Genomic DNA, 22337 nt, shown 5'->3' on the forward strand with positions numbered 1-22337 from the left:
ACGCCGACGCCACAGGAAGAGCTCCGTGCGGCACGAGCACGGCGGGGCAGTCGGCTGAGGGGCTTTCTGAAGCTTCCCCGGGCAGAGCCCAGCGAGGGCGCCCAGCAACGTCCCTCCCAGCCCACGCCAGGCTGTGCTTTGGGGCCCAGGGCTCACACTACCCAGCCCCGTACTTCGTAGCCACATCGTCACAGGGCACGCCGATCCCTGGGGAACCTGTCCTGCCCACTGTCTGTCTAGTTCCCAGTGGAGCTCCATTGCACAACAGAAATGGGACAAGGGAGCTCAGCCCACCCAGCCCAGGGGGCCACCTCAACCCCCTCCGTGGTTGACGGGGGGCCCCTCTGGGGTCCTGGAACTCGGATGGGCGCCAGGCAGGCGCCAGAGCTCTGAGGCCTTCTGCCATCGCCTGGGAACGGGGAGCTGGCCTGAGACCCTCAGTTCTGTGGGACACGTGTCAGCCGTGCCCTCAGTAACAGAGGAGCGGGAACAGCTGGTGTACACAAGGGCCCAGCGACACCCGCAACAGTGACAGGTCGGAGGTCAGGACCCCAGGTACCCTTCAAGGAGCAGGTGGGCGGCAGCGGCGGCGGCGGGCAGGGCTGAGGCTTCCTCCTCTGACCGTGAGCAACTCGCTGTCCCTTGGGGTCCCTGCAGCAGCCTTCCTGGCCACACTTCACAGAGGGCGTTCCGGAGAGGACCACTTGGTTACTGGAAGCACGGGAGGCCCTCATCCCGGGCCTGGCCCGGCCTAGGCCCCAGCACCACTCAGGATGACCCTCCACAGGAGACCCAGGCCCAGCGACAGACCAGCCCCTCGACACGCCAGGCCTCACACAGCCTTTCCTGAAGGGCTCGGTGGCCCATCCTCTGCTCTTCTGCTCAGGGTCTCCCTGAGAGGCCCAAGGGCCCGCCAAGGGCACAACTCCCTGTTTCAAAACAGAAGCTCGCAGTCTCCACCCTCAGAACAGTCAGAGGACCCCAATCCGGGTAAAAGCCTCGCCACGCCCTCGAGTTCATGTGCGAGACTGGGGGCAGGGCCAGGGTGGTCCGAGCCCGGTCAGCTCTCGCTCTCTGTGCCGCTAGGGTCCCAAGGCAGCTCCAGCCGGCGGCCAGAGACAGAGCCCACGCGGAACCTGGCTGGCCACCGGGGAACAGCCACCCTCCGGCCAGGTCGGCCTGCTGCTCAGGCTGGGATGCCAGGCCTGGAATGAGACAGGGAGCTATGGAGGCGCCTGGACGCCAAGGACCCAGACCACATGACCCCTGGAGGGGCCACTGGCCGGGGCCAGGACAGGTGTGACCAAGGGACTGCAGGCTCCAGCAGGGCCATGGGGGAGGTGCCACCCTTGCCCTGCACCTGAGGGCTTCATTCCCCTGCAGCGTGGGCCAGAAACACGAAAGAGGACAAGCCAGGGCTGGTGCAGCACGCCTCTGCACAGGAGGCAGGGCCCAGGTCCCGGCACCTCCTCTGCACTCGGCGTCTCAGCCCGTTCGCAGACACGTACGTCAGAGTCCCGATGGGCCTGGCTCATGGGCTCAGTACATGCCTCCGCTGTAAAGGGCCAGCTTCGGGGCACGCCAGGGGCACCCAGGGTTACAGTAGGGCCAGGAGGGCCCAGTAGGAGCGGGAATGCGGGAAAGCAGTGCAGCTGTGGCCTAGACAACCCAACCAGACCGGCCCCCAGGACCGCAGCCCTTCCTGCCCGCTGGACTCCATCCTGCTGCCTGGGCTCAGCGCCCCCCCGGCCGGGCACCACTCCGGCACCAGCTCCATGCAGCAGTGCAGGACCCCCTCCCTCAGCGGCACCCAGAGGAGGAAGCCCAGGCTCAGCCCCGCCACCGACATCCTCCTGCATCCCCACCGGGGCCCCAGCCCCTTGTGGTGCCCCTTCCTCCCCACCAAGAGCACACCAGGCCTCTCTGCGCCATCACTTTAATGGACAGACCGTTTATCAGACGGCTCTGCGCAAAGAAAGAAAAACTGAGCAGTGTCCTGGGAATCTCAGGGACCATAAGTACATTATCACGTTTATACATCTGACATCAGACACGTGTCCACAGCACAGCATTGTGTACAGCGCAGCCCCCACACGCCGGGCACAGTGGCCTGGGGCAGCGGGCACCTCGCACAGAGCCCAAACAGGGGCCACTCCACTCGGGGGGGGGGGCATAGGGGACAGGGGACACACCGACTGCGTCCACCGCTATGCCTGCTCCACGCCCTTGACAGGCATCAGCCTGCAGCCAAAACTACATCCTGAAGACATGCTGCTGGTTAGTCCTTTATCCAAATCTTCCATGAACAGGTGAACACAGGGATGCTCGTCGTCACTCTGGAGACAACCCCATGCAACGGGGGGATCTTGACGGTCACGCGAGCCCTGAGGCGACGAGGACTAGGACAGCAGGCAGTGGGCGACGCAGGTGCGCACGGACACTGCGGTCAACCCGCCACGTGGGTTCAGTTCTTCATCATCCCCTGGGTGCTCTGGAGGGTGAAAAGCTCCGTCTCCGAGGCCACATGCACCAGCAGGACGGCTCCCCTGGCCGCTTCCCAGGAAGTTTTGGAATCCCAAGTGCAGGCCGGGGCCCCGGCCGGCCCAGGTGGCTGTAATCTGTAATCTCTCAGCTACCAACTGGGAGCTCCAGCAACCGCGCTGTGGGCCATGGGACAGGAAACGGGTTCCGGACTCGGCTTCACAACTAGAAACATGGCTACAAATGCTTTTCACACGTATATATTTTGTTGGTGGATTGGTTTGGTTTTTTCCTTTTGGTTAAAAACAAAAAAACAAAAAACCCACGGCGTCTCTCAGGTATATAAAACTGGTAATATTAGACAAAAATACAAAGTTCACCTTTACAAAGAAACAAAAACAAAAACAACACACACACACACGGTTTCTGTTGAATACAGGTAAAGCGTAACATCTTACCAAAAATAAAGAGTTTACGTTCTGTCCAAACCCTGGCAGCAGCAGGGAGCCCCCCCGTGCAGCCACGTGGGAAGCCACGTTCCGAGGCCCAGGCCACGGCAAACGGGGGGACTCTGGGGACAGGAGACTCGGGGATGGTGATTGGCTCACGCACAGTCTCGAAAGGGCTTAAGTTAAGAAGCGAATTAAATGGGGCAAGGAAGAAACACGGAAAGCCAGAAACATTCAGGAAATGATGCATAGGTGGGCATACCATGTTTATTTTAATACATCTCATTCGCTTGCATCCTGCTAGGAAAGATACCGTTCCACTGTCCTGACTGTTAACAGCAGCCTGGTGTTATCGGTGTAAATGTCATCCAAGAGATAATTAAAAAAAAAAGCTAGGCAAAGAGTAGAAAGGAAAGCTTAATAATCACTTTATGGTGTAAAAAAAAATCCACTTAAGGCTCTCAGAAGGTTTCTGTATAGACTGAAACACTACAGCAAGGGGGTGCGGCTCCCGAGATGCTCCCGGCTCCTGCGTCCCCGCAGAGCCTGTCGGCATCCGACTGCAGTCTTCGGGAAGCAGGCTCTGTGTCCTTGGCAAGAGCACCTGTGACCACCTGGACAGAGATCCAGTCTGCCGAGACGTCTGTCACTTCCATCCCACGGGCGTCCCTCCGATCCGGCAACAGTTTAGATATTTTTGTGAGTCAGTTTTGTTTGTCGCGTTTCGTGGTTTTGTTTGCTCGCTCGCTCTCTCTCTCTTTTTTTTTTTGACAAGGAAGCTTCTTATTGTTTCACCGAGTGCTACAATACTTGCTTTGATGTCACATAAACAACGTATACTGTCTCTTTGTTCTCCAGGGTGTGCATGGAGACAGTTTTCACGGAGGAGAACAAAGACCGCGCTGGCGATAAGCACCGTACATGGCAGGTTCAGGAATGTAACACATCATGTACATCCGTGTCCCGGGAGAGGGCTGCTGGCGTATCCTCACCTCACATCTGCAGGCAGAGGGGAGAGACGGGTGCTGAGAGGCGGGGCCACGAGTGCTCGCACCACCACGTGGAGCATTTAAGCCAATCAGATGTGTGTGTGCACACAAGCACACACACTCACACACATGCACACACACATACCCCATGGCAAGTCTTAGGATTTAAAGCTTTTGTTAAAATTTTCAAATCAAATATCCCTCATTACGCTTTCTGTAACATCCTGACCAGAACTGGGACTAGGCTCTTGGGATCGCACAGAACATGGCTTCAGAGCAAGCCCCATTCTCCCACTGTACAGATGGGGAAAACTGAGGCCCAGAAAGGTTCTTATGCCTTTCTCCTCGCCTCCCTCTTTCTTCCAGTCTACAGAGCTTGATGTGGTTTCTGGAGCTCTGGCAACCACTTTGGGCCATGAGGCAACCCTGACAGGATGGATGCCATGAGCCAGACACAGGGGTTCCTGTGACCAGGCAGAGCTACACTGAGCTCAGCGAAGAGCATCTCTCCCCTACCCTTTATCACCTGTCTGTGGCTCATCCCAGTACTTGAACCACCACATGCCCAGAGCCCGAGTGCCAGCAGAGGTCTCCAACATCAGCTGGCCCATGGAGGCCAAGCCCAATGGCTGCAGACTTGGATGCACAGGCAGGCACAATACCAGCCCCAGCACCCCACCCTCGGGACCCAAAGCCAAGGCTGAGCAGTCGTTTGGAGGCTGCTTCAGGATCCATCCATGAATGTAACCGCCCTGTGGGCCTTGGAGGCTCGCAACCTGGCAGTCACACACTGCCCAGCTGGAGCCCGGCTCCAGACACCTGTCTGTGAGAATTCCTCTCACAGCCAGTGGTTTTGGATGCCAGGGTTCCCACATGCTTGGAAGCAAGGACCAGACTCTCCGGAGCCAGACAGGCCAACACAAAGGACCAGGAAGGCTTAAAACCACCTCCTCCATGATGCTGGTTGCCCACATCCACTTTCCTCTGGGAAGGCCCTCTGAAAGACCACCTTTCCCAGGCCTCCCTGCAGTGGAGGAGTGGCCAATGAGATCAAAGCAAAAGTCACTGGGTCCTTCCACCCTTCTCCCCACCCTACACTTTCCTCCAGCCTGGAGTGGAATGTGATTTCTGGAGCTCTGACAACCACTTTGGGCCATGAAGCAACTCTGAGGATGGATACCACCAGTCCTGGAAAGAAGAGGGTCGCTGATGATACTTCAAGACTCAGAGCCATACATGCTCTGGTCTCCCTGTCTCAACCTTCTCTCAACTCCTGTTTCCAGTGTGTTCCTAGAATCCAAACATAATTTCCAATACAGCAGCCAATACAGCAGCCAATAGCCCTATACATTTATAAAGCATTTTCAGCCTGAAGTATCTCCTCAGTCTCCAACAATCCTTCTGTAACCCCTGTAAGCCTCAGTTTTTTCATCTGTCAAATGGGGTGGGCAACCTGCTCACGGTGATCCCAGCTCATAAACAGAGCTGCCCCACTGCTGCTCAGGGAACCCAAATCACTCCACTCATGTGATGCCTTTGACTCCCCAATCAACAAGGACCAAAGCCAGAGCAGGGGCCCCAGAGGGGGAGGAGCCATGAGTCAGGCGTCCTGCGCAGCGGGTGGGGGAACCGGGGATGGGAGAGCGGAGACCCACAGCCCAGCCAGACACCGGAAGCTCGCAGTCGATCAGGGCCAATCAGGGCGCATCCTCGCCTCCGGGGTGATTCGCCGAGTGATCAGTCATCACGCCCCCACCCGGGACTGCGGCACGTCCGTGGACGGCTCCTACCTGGTTGGCCGCATTAGGTGGGTTTTAACCTTTTTCTTTTCCGTTTTTTACCTGACTCCCTACGCCTTCCTGTTGACAGAAGGGCAGGGAGGGTGAGCAGGCCCAAGGGAGGGCTGTCAGGTGGGAATTGAAGCAGTAAATACCTGGAGTGTTTGTCTTTCTATAAAACAGCTCGACGTCGCTGGCTTGGAGATACTTCCTGGTCCCCTCGAGCTGGCCCCATACAGCGGTCACCACGCCACATCGCTCTGGGCAAAGTCCACCCGAGGGGGAGGCCAGGACCCTGACTAGTAACGCTGCGGCCAGCAGCCCGCATCCACCAGGGCAGGGCCCTTCCTCAGCCACATCTCCACTACGTAACCCACTAGCCGCCCAACCGGGGAGACAGACTTAACCCGCACAGCCGGCCCAGCCACGCCCCCTCACACTGCAGTGATGCCCACGGGAGCAGAATCCACTTGGCAGGTTAGCAAACGGCCAATAGGCCTCTCACTGCAGCCCCCCACCCCACCACCCACCAAGCCCACGGGACATGGCTGCAGAAGCAGGCTCTGGGCCCTTTCCATGAGCAGAGACAGTGACAACAGCCCCGCGTACCCGCCTCCTCTTCTCGGTGGCCCGGGGTTGGGCTGGCGGTCGTGCACGTGCACTCCAAGTGTTCCTCCAGCCGCACCTGGACCTCTTTTAACTTTGGCTTCTTCCTGACGTATTCCACCTTGGCCACCTGCCCGAGACAACAGCCCCGCCGTGAATACCGCAGCCGCGCCTTGCACACGTCACGAGTCGCTGGGAGCAGGGGACGTGCTGGGTCCCACCCGGGCCGGGAGGGAGGTGTAGGCTCAACTTCTGACCTCTGACCTCCTCCCAGTGGGAAAGGCGAGGGCACTGGGAAATAACCACCACCTTCAGTCCAGCATTTGTGGTCTGGTCCCATTTTACCTTAAATGCAAAGGGCCTGAGTATGCCGGGAGACAGCCTGCAGGATGCACTCAAGGTGGAAGCTCTGAGGAGGGGTGGGCGAGGGAAGGGGTTTGCAACCATGTCTTACGGGCATCTGGGGCAACGGGAGAAATTCTCAAATCTGCACTTGACTATAGCAGCCGAGGAACAGGGCTGCTGTGTGTGTACTTGGCGGTAAGGGCACCACACTCCCTCCTGCCCACCAACCCAAGGCCCGAGGGCCCACAGGGAGCCTCGATGCAGACTCCAGATGAAGACCCCACAGCCACCTGACTTGGGGCTGGGCCCAGCCCTGCAGCCTCGCCCAGGTCCAAGGTCCCGGGAACAATCCACTGGGGGACCACCCCCTCCACTGTTCACCTGGGGAGACTGAGGCAGGAAGGGGCAGAGCCCACCAGGTTACACCTCGGGCATGTGGAGGCACCGGGAAGCCTGGCTCATGGTCCAGAGCAGGCGGGGTGAATGGGACCCCAGCCCAGTGACAGTCAGGAGGGGTAATGGGAAGGGGACCATCTTCCAAACTCCTTTACAGAGAGCCCAGAGGCCAGAAGCCAGAGCACCACAGGCAGTGGGGTCAGCCCTGTACCCTGGAGACTGGGCCGCCCGCCCCACAGGTCAGCTGGCCCGAAGGCTTGTCCAGACCTTTGTGGCCACGCGGCCGCAGAACTGTTACCCCAACGTGCAGAGGTGCTGGTGCCTGGTGGCCATGGAAAGTATACACGGCTCATGGGGGCGATGGGGGCCAGGCCAGAATGGGGGCCAGGCCTGGGAGGCTGCCTAAGCAGCCCTGGGAGGAGAGCTGCAGGACGGAGTCCATTCCACTCGGGGAGGCCTGGGAGTCTGCTGCCCCCCACCTGCCCTCCCCACAGGAGAACCTGGGAGAGGCGTCTGCGGGGAGCAGGCAGAGGCCTCCGCCCTCCTATATGTAAAATGGGGACATGGGCCACACCCACCCAGGGGTCACAGTGAGGAACAAACAAGGTCTCACGTGCAGAAGCCCTGGAACGTGGGACCAGGTCACCTTCCAGACAGCCCTGCTGCCGACACCTTCACACAGAGCCTGTTCGTGCCGAAACCAGCCCCAGACCCCCTCGGTCCTGGGCAGAACGCGGGTCCCAGAGCGACCCTCCCCTTCAGGGCACTGGGTGGGGTGCCCCTCAGCAGGTCTCCCAAGAGGGCAGAGGACCCCGGCTTCACCCCAGTCACCCCACCAGCATTAGGAGCCCCTAGTCTGCCCAGGCAGTAACTGGGAGACCCATCCCCTCTTGCCTCTGCAGGGCCTCACCAGCCTTATCCCCTCCCCTGTGGCTCAGGCAGTGGGGACAGAGACCTGGTTCCCCACGCTGGGTGCCCAAGTGTCCAAGTGCCACACCCTGCCTCCTGGACCCTCCATGGGGGAACATAGGGAGGCAGGGCAGGCGGGCAGTACGAGGGGCTGGGCTCCCGCAGGGCAGCAGTCCTGTTCTCGGACCAGCCCTCTGGACGGCTCAGCCCCTTTGGTCAGTGAGCACCTCCCCAGCTTCCTCTCCAGATACCAGGCCCTGGGCTCCAGGGCGGGGGGCAGGCTCATTCTCCACCAGACAGCCCGGCAGACAGGACACGGGACAAGTGGACGCACCAGCAGCGTGGCCCCTGCTGTCCCCTCGTGAAGGGCATACAACACTGGCCGCTCCGGTCTGGGAACCCACTTCCTCTTCAGAGAAAAATCTTGTTTTTCTTATCAAAGGAAAACAAACAGGGATTTATGATTGCACCTGCTTCTGGGTATGCACGGATTCCAGGCGGATCCACCACCTCTGTCTGGCCAGGAAACGGCTACATTTTTTCCCCCAAGCACATGCCATGAATATTAACTTCTCAGAAGCATCCTCCACACCAGCCAAGGCCACAGATCAAGACGTGTACGTCCTTGGGATCCATCGCCTCGTCCCCAGACCCATACTCAGGGCCCCAAGTCTCCCCACCCTTCCCCGTCGTTTATCTCGGGAGTCTGGGCTGCACCTGAAAAACCAGACATTCAGATTCCCCGCTTCAGAGTCTGCTGTGTCATGAACAGCCCACCCGCGCACTCCTGGGGCAGCGCCACCCCAGAATGCAACCTCACCCTCCCAGATGGGGGACTAGAGTTCCGGCCGCACACCAGCCTCTCCAGCTGGGCTGCTATGCTGCGGGAGCCCCATGCTGCAGGTGACCCCTCCAGGGTATCCAGAGCTCCACCCGGGGTCAACGCTGGCGTCCACTGACCACCACGTGCCCGGCACGCGCACTCACAGCCGCCTGCGAGGGCACAAGTGCCGACCGTGTCCAGGCGGGGCACGGACGAGGCTTCTTTCGCTGGAAGGAGGCCTGGGCCAGGGGCCTGCGGCCACTCTAAGCTTGCCCCTTAACCAGGGGATGTCCTGAGCCAGAGACCCATCCTGCGGGGTGAGTCTCGGCAGACAGACCTCGGCCTGGTTTACAGGCAGGTGGCAGGGAGCCCTTCTCCCCAGTCTGGCTAAGAGGCCACAGCAGCGCAGAGAACAGTGACTCCGGCTCCCGGGCCCGAAGCTGACAGGCAATGCCCCTGAGGCAGGGTCCTGCTCCCTAGACGCGGGCCTCCCCGACCCCCTCGGGCAGGCACCGGGCATCCCTGCCCACGGGGGAAGGGACTCGGGGGCCCTGGACCTGAGACTCACGCTGCCAGAATTACTGCTTTCTCCCCAAACCCCCAAACTGGACCCCTAAACAGCAATGGCTGACGGCCGGGACCGCTCACCTCACCCCACCCAGTCCATTACAGGGGCAGAAGCCCATCTTGGGTATCCTGGGTGGATACCCACCTTCCAGAAGCCTGAGGTCTAGCAAAGCAGAGCTGAAGCCAACCACCCTGGACACAGCCACAGAGCTGGGTCCCGGCATCTGGAGACCTGGCCCGCATGCTGCCCTGAAACCAAGAGTAGCCCAAACTTGTGACGTGTGAGAGGCTGGAGGCCTGCCCGGCAGTGGGGGGCTGCGGGGGGGGGGGGGCGTGGACCCTAGCACGTCCTGACACCAGGACCGGGGGCCGCCTCCAGCCAACGGCACGCTGGACAGCTTACATCCTGGGCCTCGGCAGGGTAAATGAGAAACCCAGGAGAGACCAGGGACGCCGTCTTCACGCCGGCCCCCAGCACCCATCACACACACACCCAGTCTGGGGTTCCTAGGGGTCCCCTCCCTGCTCGCCCTCAGCCCCAGATGGGAGCAGGAGCCGCTTGCTGGCCAGGCTGGGGCCGGGCTGGCCTCCACAATGGGCCTCCTGTTCCCACTGACCTTGTCTCCTCTCCCCCAGAACCCCCAGTGTCTGGGGCCGGATGTTTTCCCGCCAACTTTCTGATGGGCGCGCCGGGAGGAGGTGCCTTCCCTGAAGAGGGAGACGGGGGCGGGGCCCCGGCTTCCACAGCAGGACTGACCCCTTGGGCAGGTGAAGCCCTGGGGAGGGAAGCCCCCAGCCCTGCTCCCTTACCTGCCCCGAGCCGGTGGGGCCTGTGCCCAGGCAGACCACCAGCATGCTGTCAGGACCCCTGAGGAGCTCTGGATGCCCGCCCACCTCCTCAGGGGGGACCAGAGGCGAGGCGGATCACCGCCCATCCCAGGACTGGACACTCCCTGGTCCTCACACCCCGGGGAAGCAAGAATGAGAACAGCGAGGGTCCCCAGAGGTGGGGCCCTCCAGGCAGAGTCCCAGTCCATCCCAGCTCCCCTGTACCTCCATCCTGTCTTGAGGCCCCAAGGACAGCCCCCAAAGCCCCGATGCGGGACAGTCTACTCTAGGGCGCCCCTCCATATTCAAGAGAGACAGACCGCAGTCTCCCAGATTCTCGGGGCTCCAGGGGAGTCAGGCCTCAGTCTCCACCTTTAACCGAGGAAGAGCTGGGCCCCCCAGCAGCAGGGGCAGCCCGGGCGCAGGGCTGGCTCGGTGCCGGCACTGGGAGCCCCGCCCCAGATCAGCACTCCAGGGGCAGCTCAGCCCCAAGGGGAGTGTCCACCTCGAAAACCCAGGGCCGCAGGCCGCGGAATTTGCTTGCTCAATGCCCAAGCACGCAGAGGACTGAGTCCCCGAGGTCAACCAGCTCCAGTCACGGGTCTAAAGTACTTCCCACGTAGCGACCACCAGGGTCCTTAACCCCCACCTCGCTTGGGGGCCTGCAGCCGACACCAACAGGCCCGGACCCCGGACCTGCAGGGGATATGAAATAACTTCTAGTGAAGGAACAAGTTCCAATGCACCCCCAGAACCGAAGTCCTCACTCCAGGAGAAACAAACCCACCTGCCACGGGAAGCTCAGCTGAGCCAGGGGCAGGGCCGCTCCCTGTGGAAGGTGTCAGTCAAATCTACACGCCCAGGGTCACCCGGGACCATGACCGCCCAGAGCCAGTTTCCTAGGAGGGCAGCCCCTCCCCTAGACCAGGAGCCCCCAGGACTCTCCAGGCTCGGCCACCTTCGCAGAAGCCAGGAGACACCCTAAAACCTCCCCTCCAACCCTGCCCTTCCGAGATGCAGAGACTCGCCTCCAAGCAGCAAGGTCACTGTCACCTTGGGAGTTTCACAGCCCCAGACAGCGAGTCCCACTGCTTCAGACCCATCCCAGATGAGGCAAGTGGGGCCTGAGGGGCACAAACCCAGGCCGAGAAAAGCTTCCAGCCACGGGGCCAAAAGCCAGACCCCCACACTGCTGCCCAGTGACCTGAGGACTCAGCAGAGGAGCCCCAGACGTGTCATCTGAGGTGACCCCCCCCCACATGCCCGCAGTGCTGCCCTCAGAGGTTGTCACGACGAGCCGCTCCTTGGAGAGGGCTTCCTGGCAAACTCCGGCTGTATGCTGGCTCTCAGGGGCCACAGGTGGGCGGCAAAGACCTCCAAACCAAGCCACGGGGCCTGCGGGTCTCCAAGCAGAGCACACCTTTCTGGGATGGTGGGCCCAGTCCCCAGGACCTCAGCACCTTAGAAGGACCCTTCTGGCCAGAGCTCCTTCAACACGCACGTCCAGTGGAACGGGGCACCCTCCCAGATTTACAGATGGGGTGGAGGGCCGGCGAGGCAGGCAGCGAGCTTGGCCCCTCGGCCTGAGTTCTGAGCTGTAGGGGAAGCCAGCCACCGGCCCAGCCCCACCAGCACTCCCCTCCTGTCTCCAGTGGGGGACCCCGGCCACGCACCACAACCCCCACTCAAGTGCCCTCGGGAGCTCTCCGGGGCTTGGAGGAGACGCCAGGCAGCTCCCAACTAAGTGGCTGGACACCACGCAAGACCCATTAGCGAGGCAAACAGCCACATTGTGAGATCCAAATGGCTGTTTCCAGCCAGGCGGGTGGGGTAGCGGGGGGGCAGAAGCAGACGCCACCCTGAAATGACTGACGGGACCCAAGCCCCGACTACCCCCGGGCCTCGGTGTGTCAATCAGGGAAGTGGGAGTGCCTTCCACACGACGGCGCCGCTGCGGCCCCCGGGGGGGCTGCGGGCGGGCTCACCTTCACGCTGCGGTGGTGGACGCGGGAGGGCTGGCACTTGACGCTGCTGGTGTTGCAGCAGCCGGTGCAGCGCTTCACCTCCACGCACGGGGGCCAGATCAGGAAGTTGGCAGACGTGGGGTCCACCTGGCTCCGAGGTATCTCGTAAATGACCGTCCTGGTCTTGCAGACTGCGGGGATGGCTTCCTCTGCAGAGGCAAGAGCCACGGTGAGGGCTCTATCACCCCTCAGGGCAGCCGCAGCTCCAAGGAGCCAAAACCTGCCCGGGGGCGACCAGGCTGCTGTTGCCTCCCACGTGAATGCCATGCAGCCCCAGGGCCCAGCAAAGGCAGAAAGACCCTCATCCCAACAGGGCTCAGCTGACTAGCCCAAAGACGAGCAGGGGCTTGAGGGCCCGGAGGGGACACCCCAGGGAAGGGTGGGCGCAGAGGGCTGGAAAGCCACCCACACACCGGGGGCTCACACAAGCCCTGCAGCCTCCCCCACTGGCCTTTGCCCGGGTGCCTGGGGTTTGGGGGGAACATGGGGTGGCGGAGCATCAGCTTCTCAGCCGTCCCTGCTTTCTGAGGGCTCCCTCCTGCCGGGAGACTCGGCGGGTAGGCGCAGCCTGGACGACCTCCAGGGACGAGCCAGCAGATCAAGACCACCCCTTTGGGGTCTGGCCGCCCCAGTGGGAGAAGGGGTGCCACTCCCAGGGCCCAGCCCAGCATCCAGCAGGCAGGAAGGACCCAGGGAGCCCGGCCAGGTGGGGCTGAGGGTGGAGACAGGGAAAGAGGCTTCTGGTCCAGCCCTTGTTTACTCGTGGACATTGGCCACCTCCTCGCCCCCCCCCCCCACTGCCCGTCTGGAGCAGGACCCCTGTCTGGAGCAGGATGAGCCTCAGTAGAGGGTCCTGAAGCCTCGCTGGAGTGCCCGGTCTTTGAGATGCAAAATAGAGGTTCATGAAAAACATCACCTGGGGAGGCCCGCGGGCCTTAACAAGGATCGTTTACACACACACACACACACACACACACGCACGCACGCACGCCCAAAAGTAGAGGCTACAAACGCCATCTTCTTAGAGGAATAAAGCTCATGAGGAGGGAGTCACTTGCCCAAGGTCACCTGGGGAATCAGCAGGGGGACCCCCAGGTGGCATGGGACGGGGGGGGTCACACCCCCTAACTGCATCCCTGGGCCAAGATCTCCCCTCAGAGCTGAGCCTGAGGCCCCAGGAGACCCCACCAGCCTATCGCTCCTGAAGGAGCCAGGCAGACCCGGGGACGCTCTGCGGGAGGGGACAAGAGCCAAAATGTCCTCCAGACCTGCGCCGGGGGCCCCGCGGGCCAGGCCCGAGTGGAGTGGGGGCCCCGGGGAGGGCCCACGAGACACCCCACGGCTGCACCCCCTGCCCTGTGGCGTGGCCAGGAACACACCGTGCTCCACATTTCAAACTGGAAATTAAACACCACCCGTCTTCCAGGGAAGCTGCCTCCAGAGCAGGCCCCAACAAGACTGGGCACTGAAGGAATTTATGATGGTTCTCCTCTCCTGGAAACTCAAGGCCCAGGCCAGGCCTGCAGCAAGGAGCAGCGGGCTAGGGCAGGGAGAGCGGGAGGCGGGGGCCCCCCAGCAGGCTCTGCCTTTGTCTTCGGGAGGAGAGAAGGGCCTGCTACCCTGAGGCCGCGGTTGGAGGAGAGGGGCGGGTCCCCCAGCCCCTCCCGCCACCCCGCCCACAGCGCCAGGCTCACCGATGCTCCTTTTCCTCCGAATGGGCACAGGCCGCTTCTCCGGTGCATGCTTGGCGCCACGGCCCCCGTGGGCTCTCAGGCTGGTCTCCAGGGGATCCTCGGCCCCTACAGATGGGAAGAGGGGGTGGTGACCAGCCGCCCACACCTTGCGACAGCCCTGGGGCCCGTACAGCAGCACCTCCCAAAGGCCAGCCCGCTCCCCCTCCCCAGTACAGATGGGGTCCCTCCACTCTGGCAAGGGGGGTTCCAGACGTGCAAAGGATGGAAGACGCACAACTGCCAAAAACGTCCACCTGCTCCCGCGAAGCCTACACGAGGTCCAGACGTGGAGCCCTGGCTGCGGAGCCCCTGACCCCTGGGGAAGGCTGCAGCCGCTCTCCCCCGAGGCTCCTCCTCAGGGAAGCCCAGGTGAGGCCTGGACCACGTCAGGAAGCACTTGAGGCCAGCCCTCCCCGTCCGTGAGACCAGGGCCAGCAGGCCTGCTGCTCCCAGCTGAACGGGGCACCGAGGACAGCAGGCTGGACCAAGGACCAGCAAGGCCTGCCGTTGTGACTGCCAGTGCAGGGTCTCCCTCCTCCGCCCTCCCTCACTACACCAACCCCAGCCCGAGCATCCTGGCCCCACTTGTCCCTGAACCCCGCCCCCTGCGAGGGAGAGGCTTCGAGAACCGAGAGCAGAAGAGAAGCCTCCTGCGCAGCATGAAGCATGAGACGGGAGTCCTGGTGGCTGGTGCAGGAGGCAGCTTCAGGAGGGGAAGAGCTCTGCCACCCAAATATCAGAGGGCCGCAGAACTGGGCAGACTGGCTCCAGCCCCTCACACACACATCCCCACCCCCTCTGCCCCCAGGGCCCCCCAGAAGGGCTGGAAGGGACACACAGTCCTGCCACCTGCCATCTGGCCTGACCCAGCTCATGACAGTGCCTACAGCTGGACTAACTGGCCTGGCATCCCCACCCTGGCCCCCAGCTGGGGGGGTCTCTTCCCACTTCTCCCCTCCATCTCTATCTCCCCAGTAGGTAACTAGGGGCAGTGGGCCCGAGAAGGTGCCCCAACAGCCAGGAGCTCCAGCAGCTGCACAAAGATCCCTTGTCTTGCCACCTCCCTCCCCAAGAAACTCCAGCGGTGTCCCAGCCACCAGCTCAGACTGAGGCCCCCTCCTCTGTGCCCAGCCCACCAAGGCCTTGGTGACTGTCCACACCCGCAGGTCTGGGAACTGCACTCATTGCACACGAAACCTCAACACTGCAAAGGCGGTGGGGACGCAGGGGATGGCCCTTCTGGATGCCGAGGTCCAGGGGGGCCCAGCTCTTCCCTTAAAATGACTCAGTGTTCCACTGCCACCAATTTTTTTTGAGACCCAAAATAAGATCAGAACAGAACTACTCATGCAATAAGAATTTCCCATCAACCAACTGTTACAAGAAGCATGTTTTCACGAAAAAGTGACATTATGAGTCACGTCCTAGTGGTGGCCATCTTGCCACCGCCAAACCCAGGAGCAGCTGGTCCATCCTGAGTGTCTACAGGAAAACGGAACTGCAGCAGCATGGACTACAACTCCATGCCTCCCTCCAGCCAGGCGGCAGCCGCTCCCCCAGGACCTCATCGCGATGTGCACGCAGTCGGCACTGCCTCTTCACTTGGAAGAAACAAGAGGCCCGAGAGGTGGAAAGGCCAGCAAGACCAACGGAAGGCGGAAGGACCCCGGGGGGCTGTGTCCAGACCCAGACCGCCCTCCTGCCCAGGGATGAGGCCCGGGTAAGCAGAGAAGACACAGCCTCCCAGTTCATCACCTGTCCTGAAATCTGAACCAGGACTCGCTGTCAGTGAGAGACAGAGTAGAGGCAGCTCAGACAGGCTCATCCACTGCCCGGTGGAGACGGGTGGTCAGGAAACGCAGCGCAGACCCGGCGGACGGGGAGGCGGCCATCTGATCCACAGGTGGAGAAGCCAGCAGTGGGGACTCCCAAGAGAAGGCCCCACAAGGACCAGGCCCCCAAACCGCTCTCGGGACAGTTAATTGACTGGTTTCCCTTTTGTCTTTCAGGCACAGAAGGATGGGGAGCCCTCCTCTAGCCGTCGGTCCTAGAGGCGCCGTCAGTGGCCGGGTTGGGGATATTTATGTTCTGGTTATTCAGTGACCACAGGCGCCTGTCCAGGCCACTCCGAGAACAGACCTCCTCAGCTCCCACCGCCGCTCTGCTGAACGGCTGACTCTCGGCACACCTGACCAACAGGCCCCCAACTCCACATACGGCTGGTCTCCCCACCCAAAGCCACATGTGAAAAACCCATGGCCCATCCTGACACACACTTGGAGCCCACAGACACTGGCTCGGGAGTCCACCGCCTCAGGGCCGCCAGCCTCAGGGCAGGAGTTCCAGGCTCCGCTCCTCACCTGTAAAATGGGAACAAGGCCTTTCCACTGGGAGGAGTCCGGAACCCCACCTGCCAACCACATGCCCCGCCCACTCCAGGGAGGAGTCAGTCTGCTAAAGGAGCCCCTCTCCTGCCTCCTGGGCACACAGCATTGAGGGGTGAGGACATCCAGGCCTAGGGGGTCTCTCCGCACCCACCCCTTCCTCACTGATCCCAGACTGGCCTCTGACTGGGTCTAGTGGGGCATTCAAGGCACAGAGGGCAGTTCATCCTCCAAGGAACGACCCCACGGCTGCTCACAACCTCTCTGAGCAGCCAGACCTGTTTCAGCTCCACTCTGGGCAGAAGCCGAAGTTAGGGGAAAGACACCCCAAAACAAGCCATAGAAGCAACCAGCTCAGACCAGAGACGGTGGAGCCCTGTTCTCAGCATCCACGCCTGTGAGAGGAGAGCTGACCGAGATGCAGGAGACCCACTTCAGGGTCCCCCAGGGCCAAGTCTAGTGAGCCAGGGAGATCCTGGGGCCCCTGCAACGCTCTCACCCCAAAGGTTCCCAGGCACTAGGAGTCCCACCCTCAGACTCCGAAACATCTGACAGGTATGGGGGGAGGGCAGGCAATCGACTCTGTCCACTCCCTGGGGCAGGAGGGAGACAGATCCCAGGGGCTCTTTATAAGGGGGCAATTTGAAACCAGCCAGAGAACCAGCTAGTGCACTTGGGCTTCTGTTTGGACCCTCCCAAGGAGGCCCTGGACCCAGAGCCCCCAGGTCAGGAATGCTATCAGCATGATCCCAGAGCTGCAATGCTAAAAGCATTAATGGAGGGGGTGGGGGGGGCGGGGCTGCAGAGACCAGAATAAGAATGGTCGGGGCAGAAAGTGAATGGCCCATTTCCCGGGGGCGGCCCAAAGCCAGTCCTTGCCAGGGGGCCCAGCCTTTTCCAGGCCTTACTCCTGCCAGCCTGAAAAAAGAGCCTGAGCCCTGGAACCTCTCTGGGAGCCAGTCTCCCCACTTTCCCAGACCCATCAGGGAGTGGCAGAACGCAGCTAACCAAAGCCAGACCCTCCTCCTCAGGGTCACACATCAAGGAACCAGATCAACCCCCCCCCCCCCCGAACCCCGGCCCAACTCTGATCTCCAAGTGAAATCCTGCCCCTTCCTGATAAGGATCAGCCAAAGGGTTTCCTGGGTCAAGAAACTACAGAAACCATCTCCCTTGCTAGAAGATGGTTTTGGCATGAAATGAAAATAGTTCAGGCCTCTCCACCGCCATAATTAGGTACAAATTTCCAAATGACTAGACCATGTGATTTTACTTAATTCCCCCGCCACCCCCCTTTTTCAGAGTCGTTTGCTGTGAGGAAAATCTTTATTTCCCTTAAAATTCTTCCAGCCAACCCCTGCTGCCTTGAGGTGCCCTACCTACAAGTTCACTTGGGACCTCTTCCCACCCACTCAAGAGCAAGTTTGGTGACGTGAGTATTTCCCGAGGTAGCTCACACTGGGGTTCCCACCACAGAAACCCGCCCCTTCTAGGAAGGAGCTCCCTCTGCTCCGCACCCAAGCGCTGCCACCCAAGGCCACCGGCTCCCAGCCCAGCAGCCTGGGTCCCTTGGCATCTTTGCCCACCTGGGCCCAGTCCACCTCTGCAACAGACACGCAAGAGCTTCAAGAGTCTACTTTATGAATAAACTGTTCTCTAAAGTGGCTCAGCTCCAGAGCCTGAGGGTGAGCCCCAAAATAGTCCCTGAACAGCAGATGTGTCCAAGGCGCGCCTTTTTATTGGCTCGTGAAAACAGAAAGACACGGGCCTCCTACAACCACAGAGGCCCAGCCCCGCGGCAGGAGCCGGGCAAGTTCGCAGCAATGACAAAGGGGCCCTGCTGGGAGTGGGCTGGGGGGCACCCACTCCCCCTGTGCGTCTGCCCGCCGGGCGCACTGGGCCAGGGCTCGGCGCCCAGGGCCTGAGCAGGCTCCTCCCGGCCCGAGGGCAGGCTCCGGGCTGCACACCTGGCCGGGGCGCCGGCGCCTCTGTGCGGCTGAACTTTCTGTGACACACTCGGCATTTTCCTTAAATGCAAAAACAATCCCTGCGCGAGTGAGCAGCCCTCGGCCGCCGCCGGGAGAGAAAGTGTGATTGGAAGAGAAACTCCTGACTCATCCGCCTGGGCTTTTATGGCCCGGGATTGGATTCTGACCTTTCGGTGCGCTCCTGCGCGGCGCCCGGCCCGGCCCGAACGCGGGAGGCGGCGCGGAGCACACACAGCCCGCCCGCCCGCCCGCCCCCACGCGCCGAGGGAAGGGGCGCGATTTACCTACGGAGTCTATCTCCAGGAGTCGCTGGAGGTCCCGGATGCTGTGGATCTGACTGTGCGCCAGCCTCTCAATTACCTCGCGGGGGATCTCGGCTTCCTGCAAGCAGAGCCACACGGTCAGCGCCCGCGGCCCCCGCCTCGCCGGCTCGCACCCCACGGCCGCCCAGAGCGTAGGATCCGCTGCCCGAGGTGGCCCCGCCCCGGTCCGCGCGGGCACTTAGCATGCAGGCCGCACGACCCCCAGCCCCGGCCCTGGCGCCTGAGGCTGGGGTGGGGCTGGGTGAGACCCCCAAATTCTCCGTCCCTATCCGTGTCTGCCCTTTGCAAAAAGAAGGCCCTCCCCACCCTTAAATTTCCAAAGAAGCCCCCCACTCCGGCCCCTCCGCCCCCGCCCCGGGTGTCAGTTACAGAAGGTCTAGGGGCAGCGAGGGGCCCGGGGAGTTTTCTGATCTAGTAGTGAAATCGACATCTAGAAAGATCAAGTTGAAATGCGTCACGGATCGGCGACGAAAGTCACGGCAGCCCTAACACTTTAATCTAGCCTGAGGCTTAAATTTCACACCCGGAATCCCAGGCCGAACCTGCGGGGGAGAGGGTCTCTCCTCCTGCAAACACGCGGGTGTGCGCGCACGCACACACACACACACACACACACACACACACACACACACACACACTCGCCCCACCCCGGACTCCAGCCCAGCCGCGGCCCTAGCGCCGACTAAGACTCCCCAAACCCAGCCGCGGCTGGGAGGGGCTGCCAGGGAACGTGAGAGTTAAATAAATATCTGCCTCTCGCAGCTCATGGTCCCTGCCCAGACCACCCCCACCACTCGGTATCCCCCTACTCCTTCCAGATTTTTAAAGGGAGTCGGGGGTCGCTGGGGGGGTCTCAAGCACTAAGTTCCCACGAAGGGGGCTGTAGAAAGTCATTCATCACAGCAGAGCTCCCAGGGATTCGGAATTCGAGGTTGGGGGGGTGGGGACGCAGGCGGTGGGAGGGCGCGGGCGCCTGGCCCGGCCCCGGCTCGCCTCGCTCAGCCACCTGTAAGCAGGCCCCGGTCGGGTGGGACTGCACCGGGCTAGCCGTCCCTCCGGGCGTGGGGATGGAAAACCGGGAGCTGCGGCTCCATGCTGCCCACCCAGCCTGCCGGGACTCCTGCAGCAGCCACCCCTACCTGCTTGTCGGCGGCTCTTCTCCCTTCTCCGGCGCCTCCGGCTCTCACATACACACCCCCTTCCGCGCTCCCTGCACCCCAATGCTGCACTGTCCGCAAAGCCCGGGGTTTCCCTCCTCCGAGAGGAGCTCGCGCCCCCCGAAGTTTCTCCCCACTCGTCGACCCCGCCGCCACTCTGTCCTTCCACGGCAGAGCGACGCAACACGCTGGAAACTCACCAGACACACTTAGGCATGGCAGAAAATAGAACCCAGTTGGGAAAATTAAAAATCGACCACCCTAGCAGAAATCAAAATGCGCTCTGCAGATCCCCGGAGCCCAGGGCGCCTCGGCCGGTGGGCGGCTGCAGGGGGCGTGCGCCGGGTGAGTTGGAGAGGGGACCGGGTGCGGGGGTGGCACCCACCTCGGCCAGGGTATTGGCGAGGTATCCGCAGCCGAGGAGCAGCAGACAAGCCCAGGTCCTCATCGCGTCCCGAGGCGCTGGCGGCTCGGCGGGGAGGCGAGGCCGCGGGGCGGGCGCTCCAGCCGGGCTCCTGTGGCGGCGAAATTCAGTACCATCCCTCAGGGAGCGCGGCCCGGAGAAGGGTGGCGCGGAGAGCAGGGAGCCGACGGAGCGCGCCCGGCGCGAGCAGCGAGTGCGGAGAGGCAGGCAGCGCCAGCAAGGAGGAGGAGGAGCAGGGAGTGCGCGCTCGCCGCGCCCGCCGCGCCGGGAGCCTCCTGGGCCGCCGGGTAGGGGGTGGGGACGGAAGGGGCGGAGGGCGGGGGCTGGGCCTCTTCCTTGGTGCGTTCCCGGTGCTGGCCGCCGCCGCGCTCGCTCCCCGGCGCTGGCTTTAGGAGCGACCCGGCCGGTAATTCTGCATATTTGCGGGCATCAGCCCCGAAAGGGACCCCGGAGCGAGGCTTGAGACGCTGTCGCCGCACCACCCCATCACCTGTCTGGACGCCCGGCCAGGCCCGGCACGGGCTCGCGCTCTCCCTGCGGGCTGCGGGCGGCCCTGCGCTCCCACCGCGGGCCCCGAGCTCGCCTCCGGCCTCCTCTTGCCGCCGCCGCCGCCCGGCCGGGCACGGCGCGGCCCAGCACGGCGCGGCCCGGCGGCCTGCGTGCGCCCCTCCGCGGCGCGCCCTCGGCTCCGGCGCTGCGCTCCGCCCTCCGCCGGCCCGAGCCGGGCAGCGCTTGCGGCCGCGCCGCCTGGCAGCCGCCGCCCGCCCCGGGCCTCGCCGCGCGGGCCTGAGGGCGGGCGCAGGGCCGAGCCGGAGCCGCCGCTGCCGGCAGGAGAGGAGGAGGAGCGGGCAGGCCCAGCTCGCCGGAGTTGTGCGGGCTCCGCAAGGCGCGCGTGTGGAGCCGGCCGGCCGCGGGGAGGGGGTTATAGCGCCGCCGCCGCCGCGCCCCTCCCCCGCCCCCTCCCCCTCGCCTCCCCCGGATTCCGGGCCCGGGACCCGCACCTCGGAAGCGCGCGGGGGCTGCACGGACCGGGCAGGGCCCGGCCGCCGCCGGCCGCCGCCGCCGCCGCAGTGAGCACACACACGCGCTCACGCAGGCAGTAAAATCCATCAAGGCCCCGCGCCCGGTTCCGAGCACAGCCACCAGGGCTCCGCTCGCCCGCCGAGGCTCCCCGCGCGCCCCTCCCTCGAGCTTGCCCACCCTCCAGTGCCAGCTGCAATCCTGCAGCACCGGACGGGGAGGGGAGGAGGCCGCCGCAGAAGCGCCGCCGTCGCCGGCTCGCCTCTCTCGGGCCCCAGCGGCAGCAGAGGGCAGCGCCCAGAGCTGCTACGCCAAAAAGGGCAAAAGCAAGCCGGCCCCCGCCTCCCGCCCCTCGCCTAGGCGCTCCAGCCCCTTTCCACGGTTTGGATCCTGGGCCTCTGCCTCCCCCATTCCATAAAAGGAGGGGGAGTGAGTCTCTGGTGAGAGGCGGGGCGGGTTTAGGGGCGCGTCTGGGGCACTCACCTGGCGGCTGCCACGCGCCCCCGCCCAGAATCCAATGCCTGGGGCGTCTGAATGAAGAACCTCCACCCACATTCCGGGATGGGAGAGCGCCCAGGTCGGAGGAGGGGGGCTGCAGCGTGCCTCGTCCCCGCCCTAGGAGCCCGAGTCCTCCAAGTCCCCACTCCCTCGTGGAAGGCCGGGCCACGACCTGAGCTGGGAACTCGAGGGGGTGGAAGGGAAGAAAGGGAAAGTAGCTGCTCGTGAGGAACCGGGGAGTCTGAGCCTCCCGCGCCGGATCCGCTGGGCGCACAGAGCGCCACCTCCGGCCGCGGCGCGGCACAGAGCGCGATGCGGGGGAGCGACGCGCGGGAGGCTGAGGCCTGAGCGCGTCTGGACGGCTCCCCCGGCACCAAATGGCGGTGCGCCGGGCTGGTTAGGTTCCTTTCGCCTAGACCGGGTGGGATCAGACCCCTGCGGCGGGTCCCTCGAGGGGGCCGACGAATCCTGGTAGCAGTGCTAGAGGGGCGACGGGCCGTGCGACCCCAAAGCTAGACAGCGAGGCCCTTGGAGGCTAGGAAGCGCCCGAGTGGGTGGGCGGCGGAAAGAGAATTCCGCCCGACCCAGCCCTCCACCCGCTTGTCCCCATCCTAC

General features: G+C 63.0%; 1 protein-coding gene across 4 annotated transcripts; it reads right to left on the bottom strand.

Moving 5' to 3' along the window:
* Window positions 1-1922: 1922 nt before the first annotated feature.
* On the bottom strand, window positions 1923-21726 carry PDGFA (platelet derived growth factor subunit A). Of its 4 annotated transcripts, none has more exons than XM_074345446.1 (8): window positions 21708-21726; window positions 20166-20295; window positions 18585-18681; window positions 13890-13994; window positions 12157-12344; window positions 6307-6433; window positions 5710-5778; window positions 1923-3929 (listed from the first exon to the last, which is right to left on the bottom strand). In XM_074345446.1, exons 2-7 carry the CDS (start codon window positions 20226-20228, stop codon window positions 5723-5725), a joined length of 636 nt encoding a protein of 211 aa, XP_074201547.1. In that variant the 5' UTR covers window positions 20229-20295; window positions 21708-21726; the 3' UTR covers window positions 1923-3929; window positions 5710-5722. The 4 variants fall into 4 exon arrangements, with proteins under 4 accessions (XP_074201547.1, XP_074201545.1, XP_074201544.1 ...); XM_074345444.1 differs by lacking the exon at window positions 21708-21726 and adding an exon at window positions 21405-21605; XM_074345443.1 differs by lacking the exon at window positions 21708-21726 and adding an exon at window positions 21206-21395.
* Window positions 21727-22337: the final 611 nt, after the last annotated feature.

The sequence above is a fragment of the Camelus bactrianus genome, chromosome 18 (genome assembly GCF_048773025.1).
Source record: "Camelus bactrianus isolate YW-2024 breed Bactrian camel chromosome 18, ASM4877302v1, whole genome shotgun sequence".
Classification (NCBI taxonomy): Eukaryota; Metazoa; Chordata; class Mammalia; order Artiodactyla; family Camelidae; genus Camelus; species Camelus bactrianus.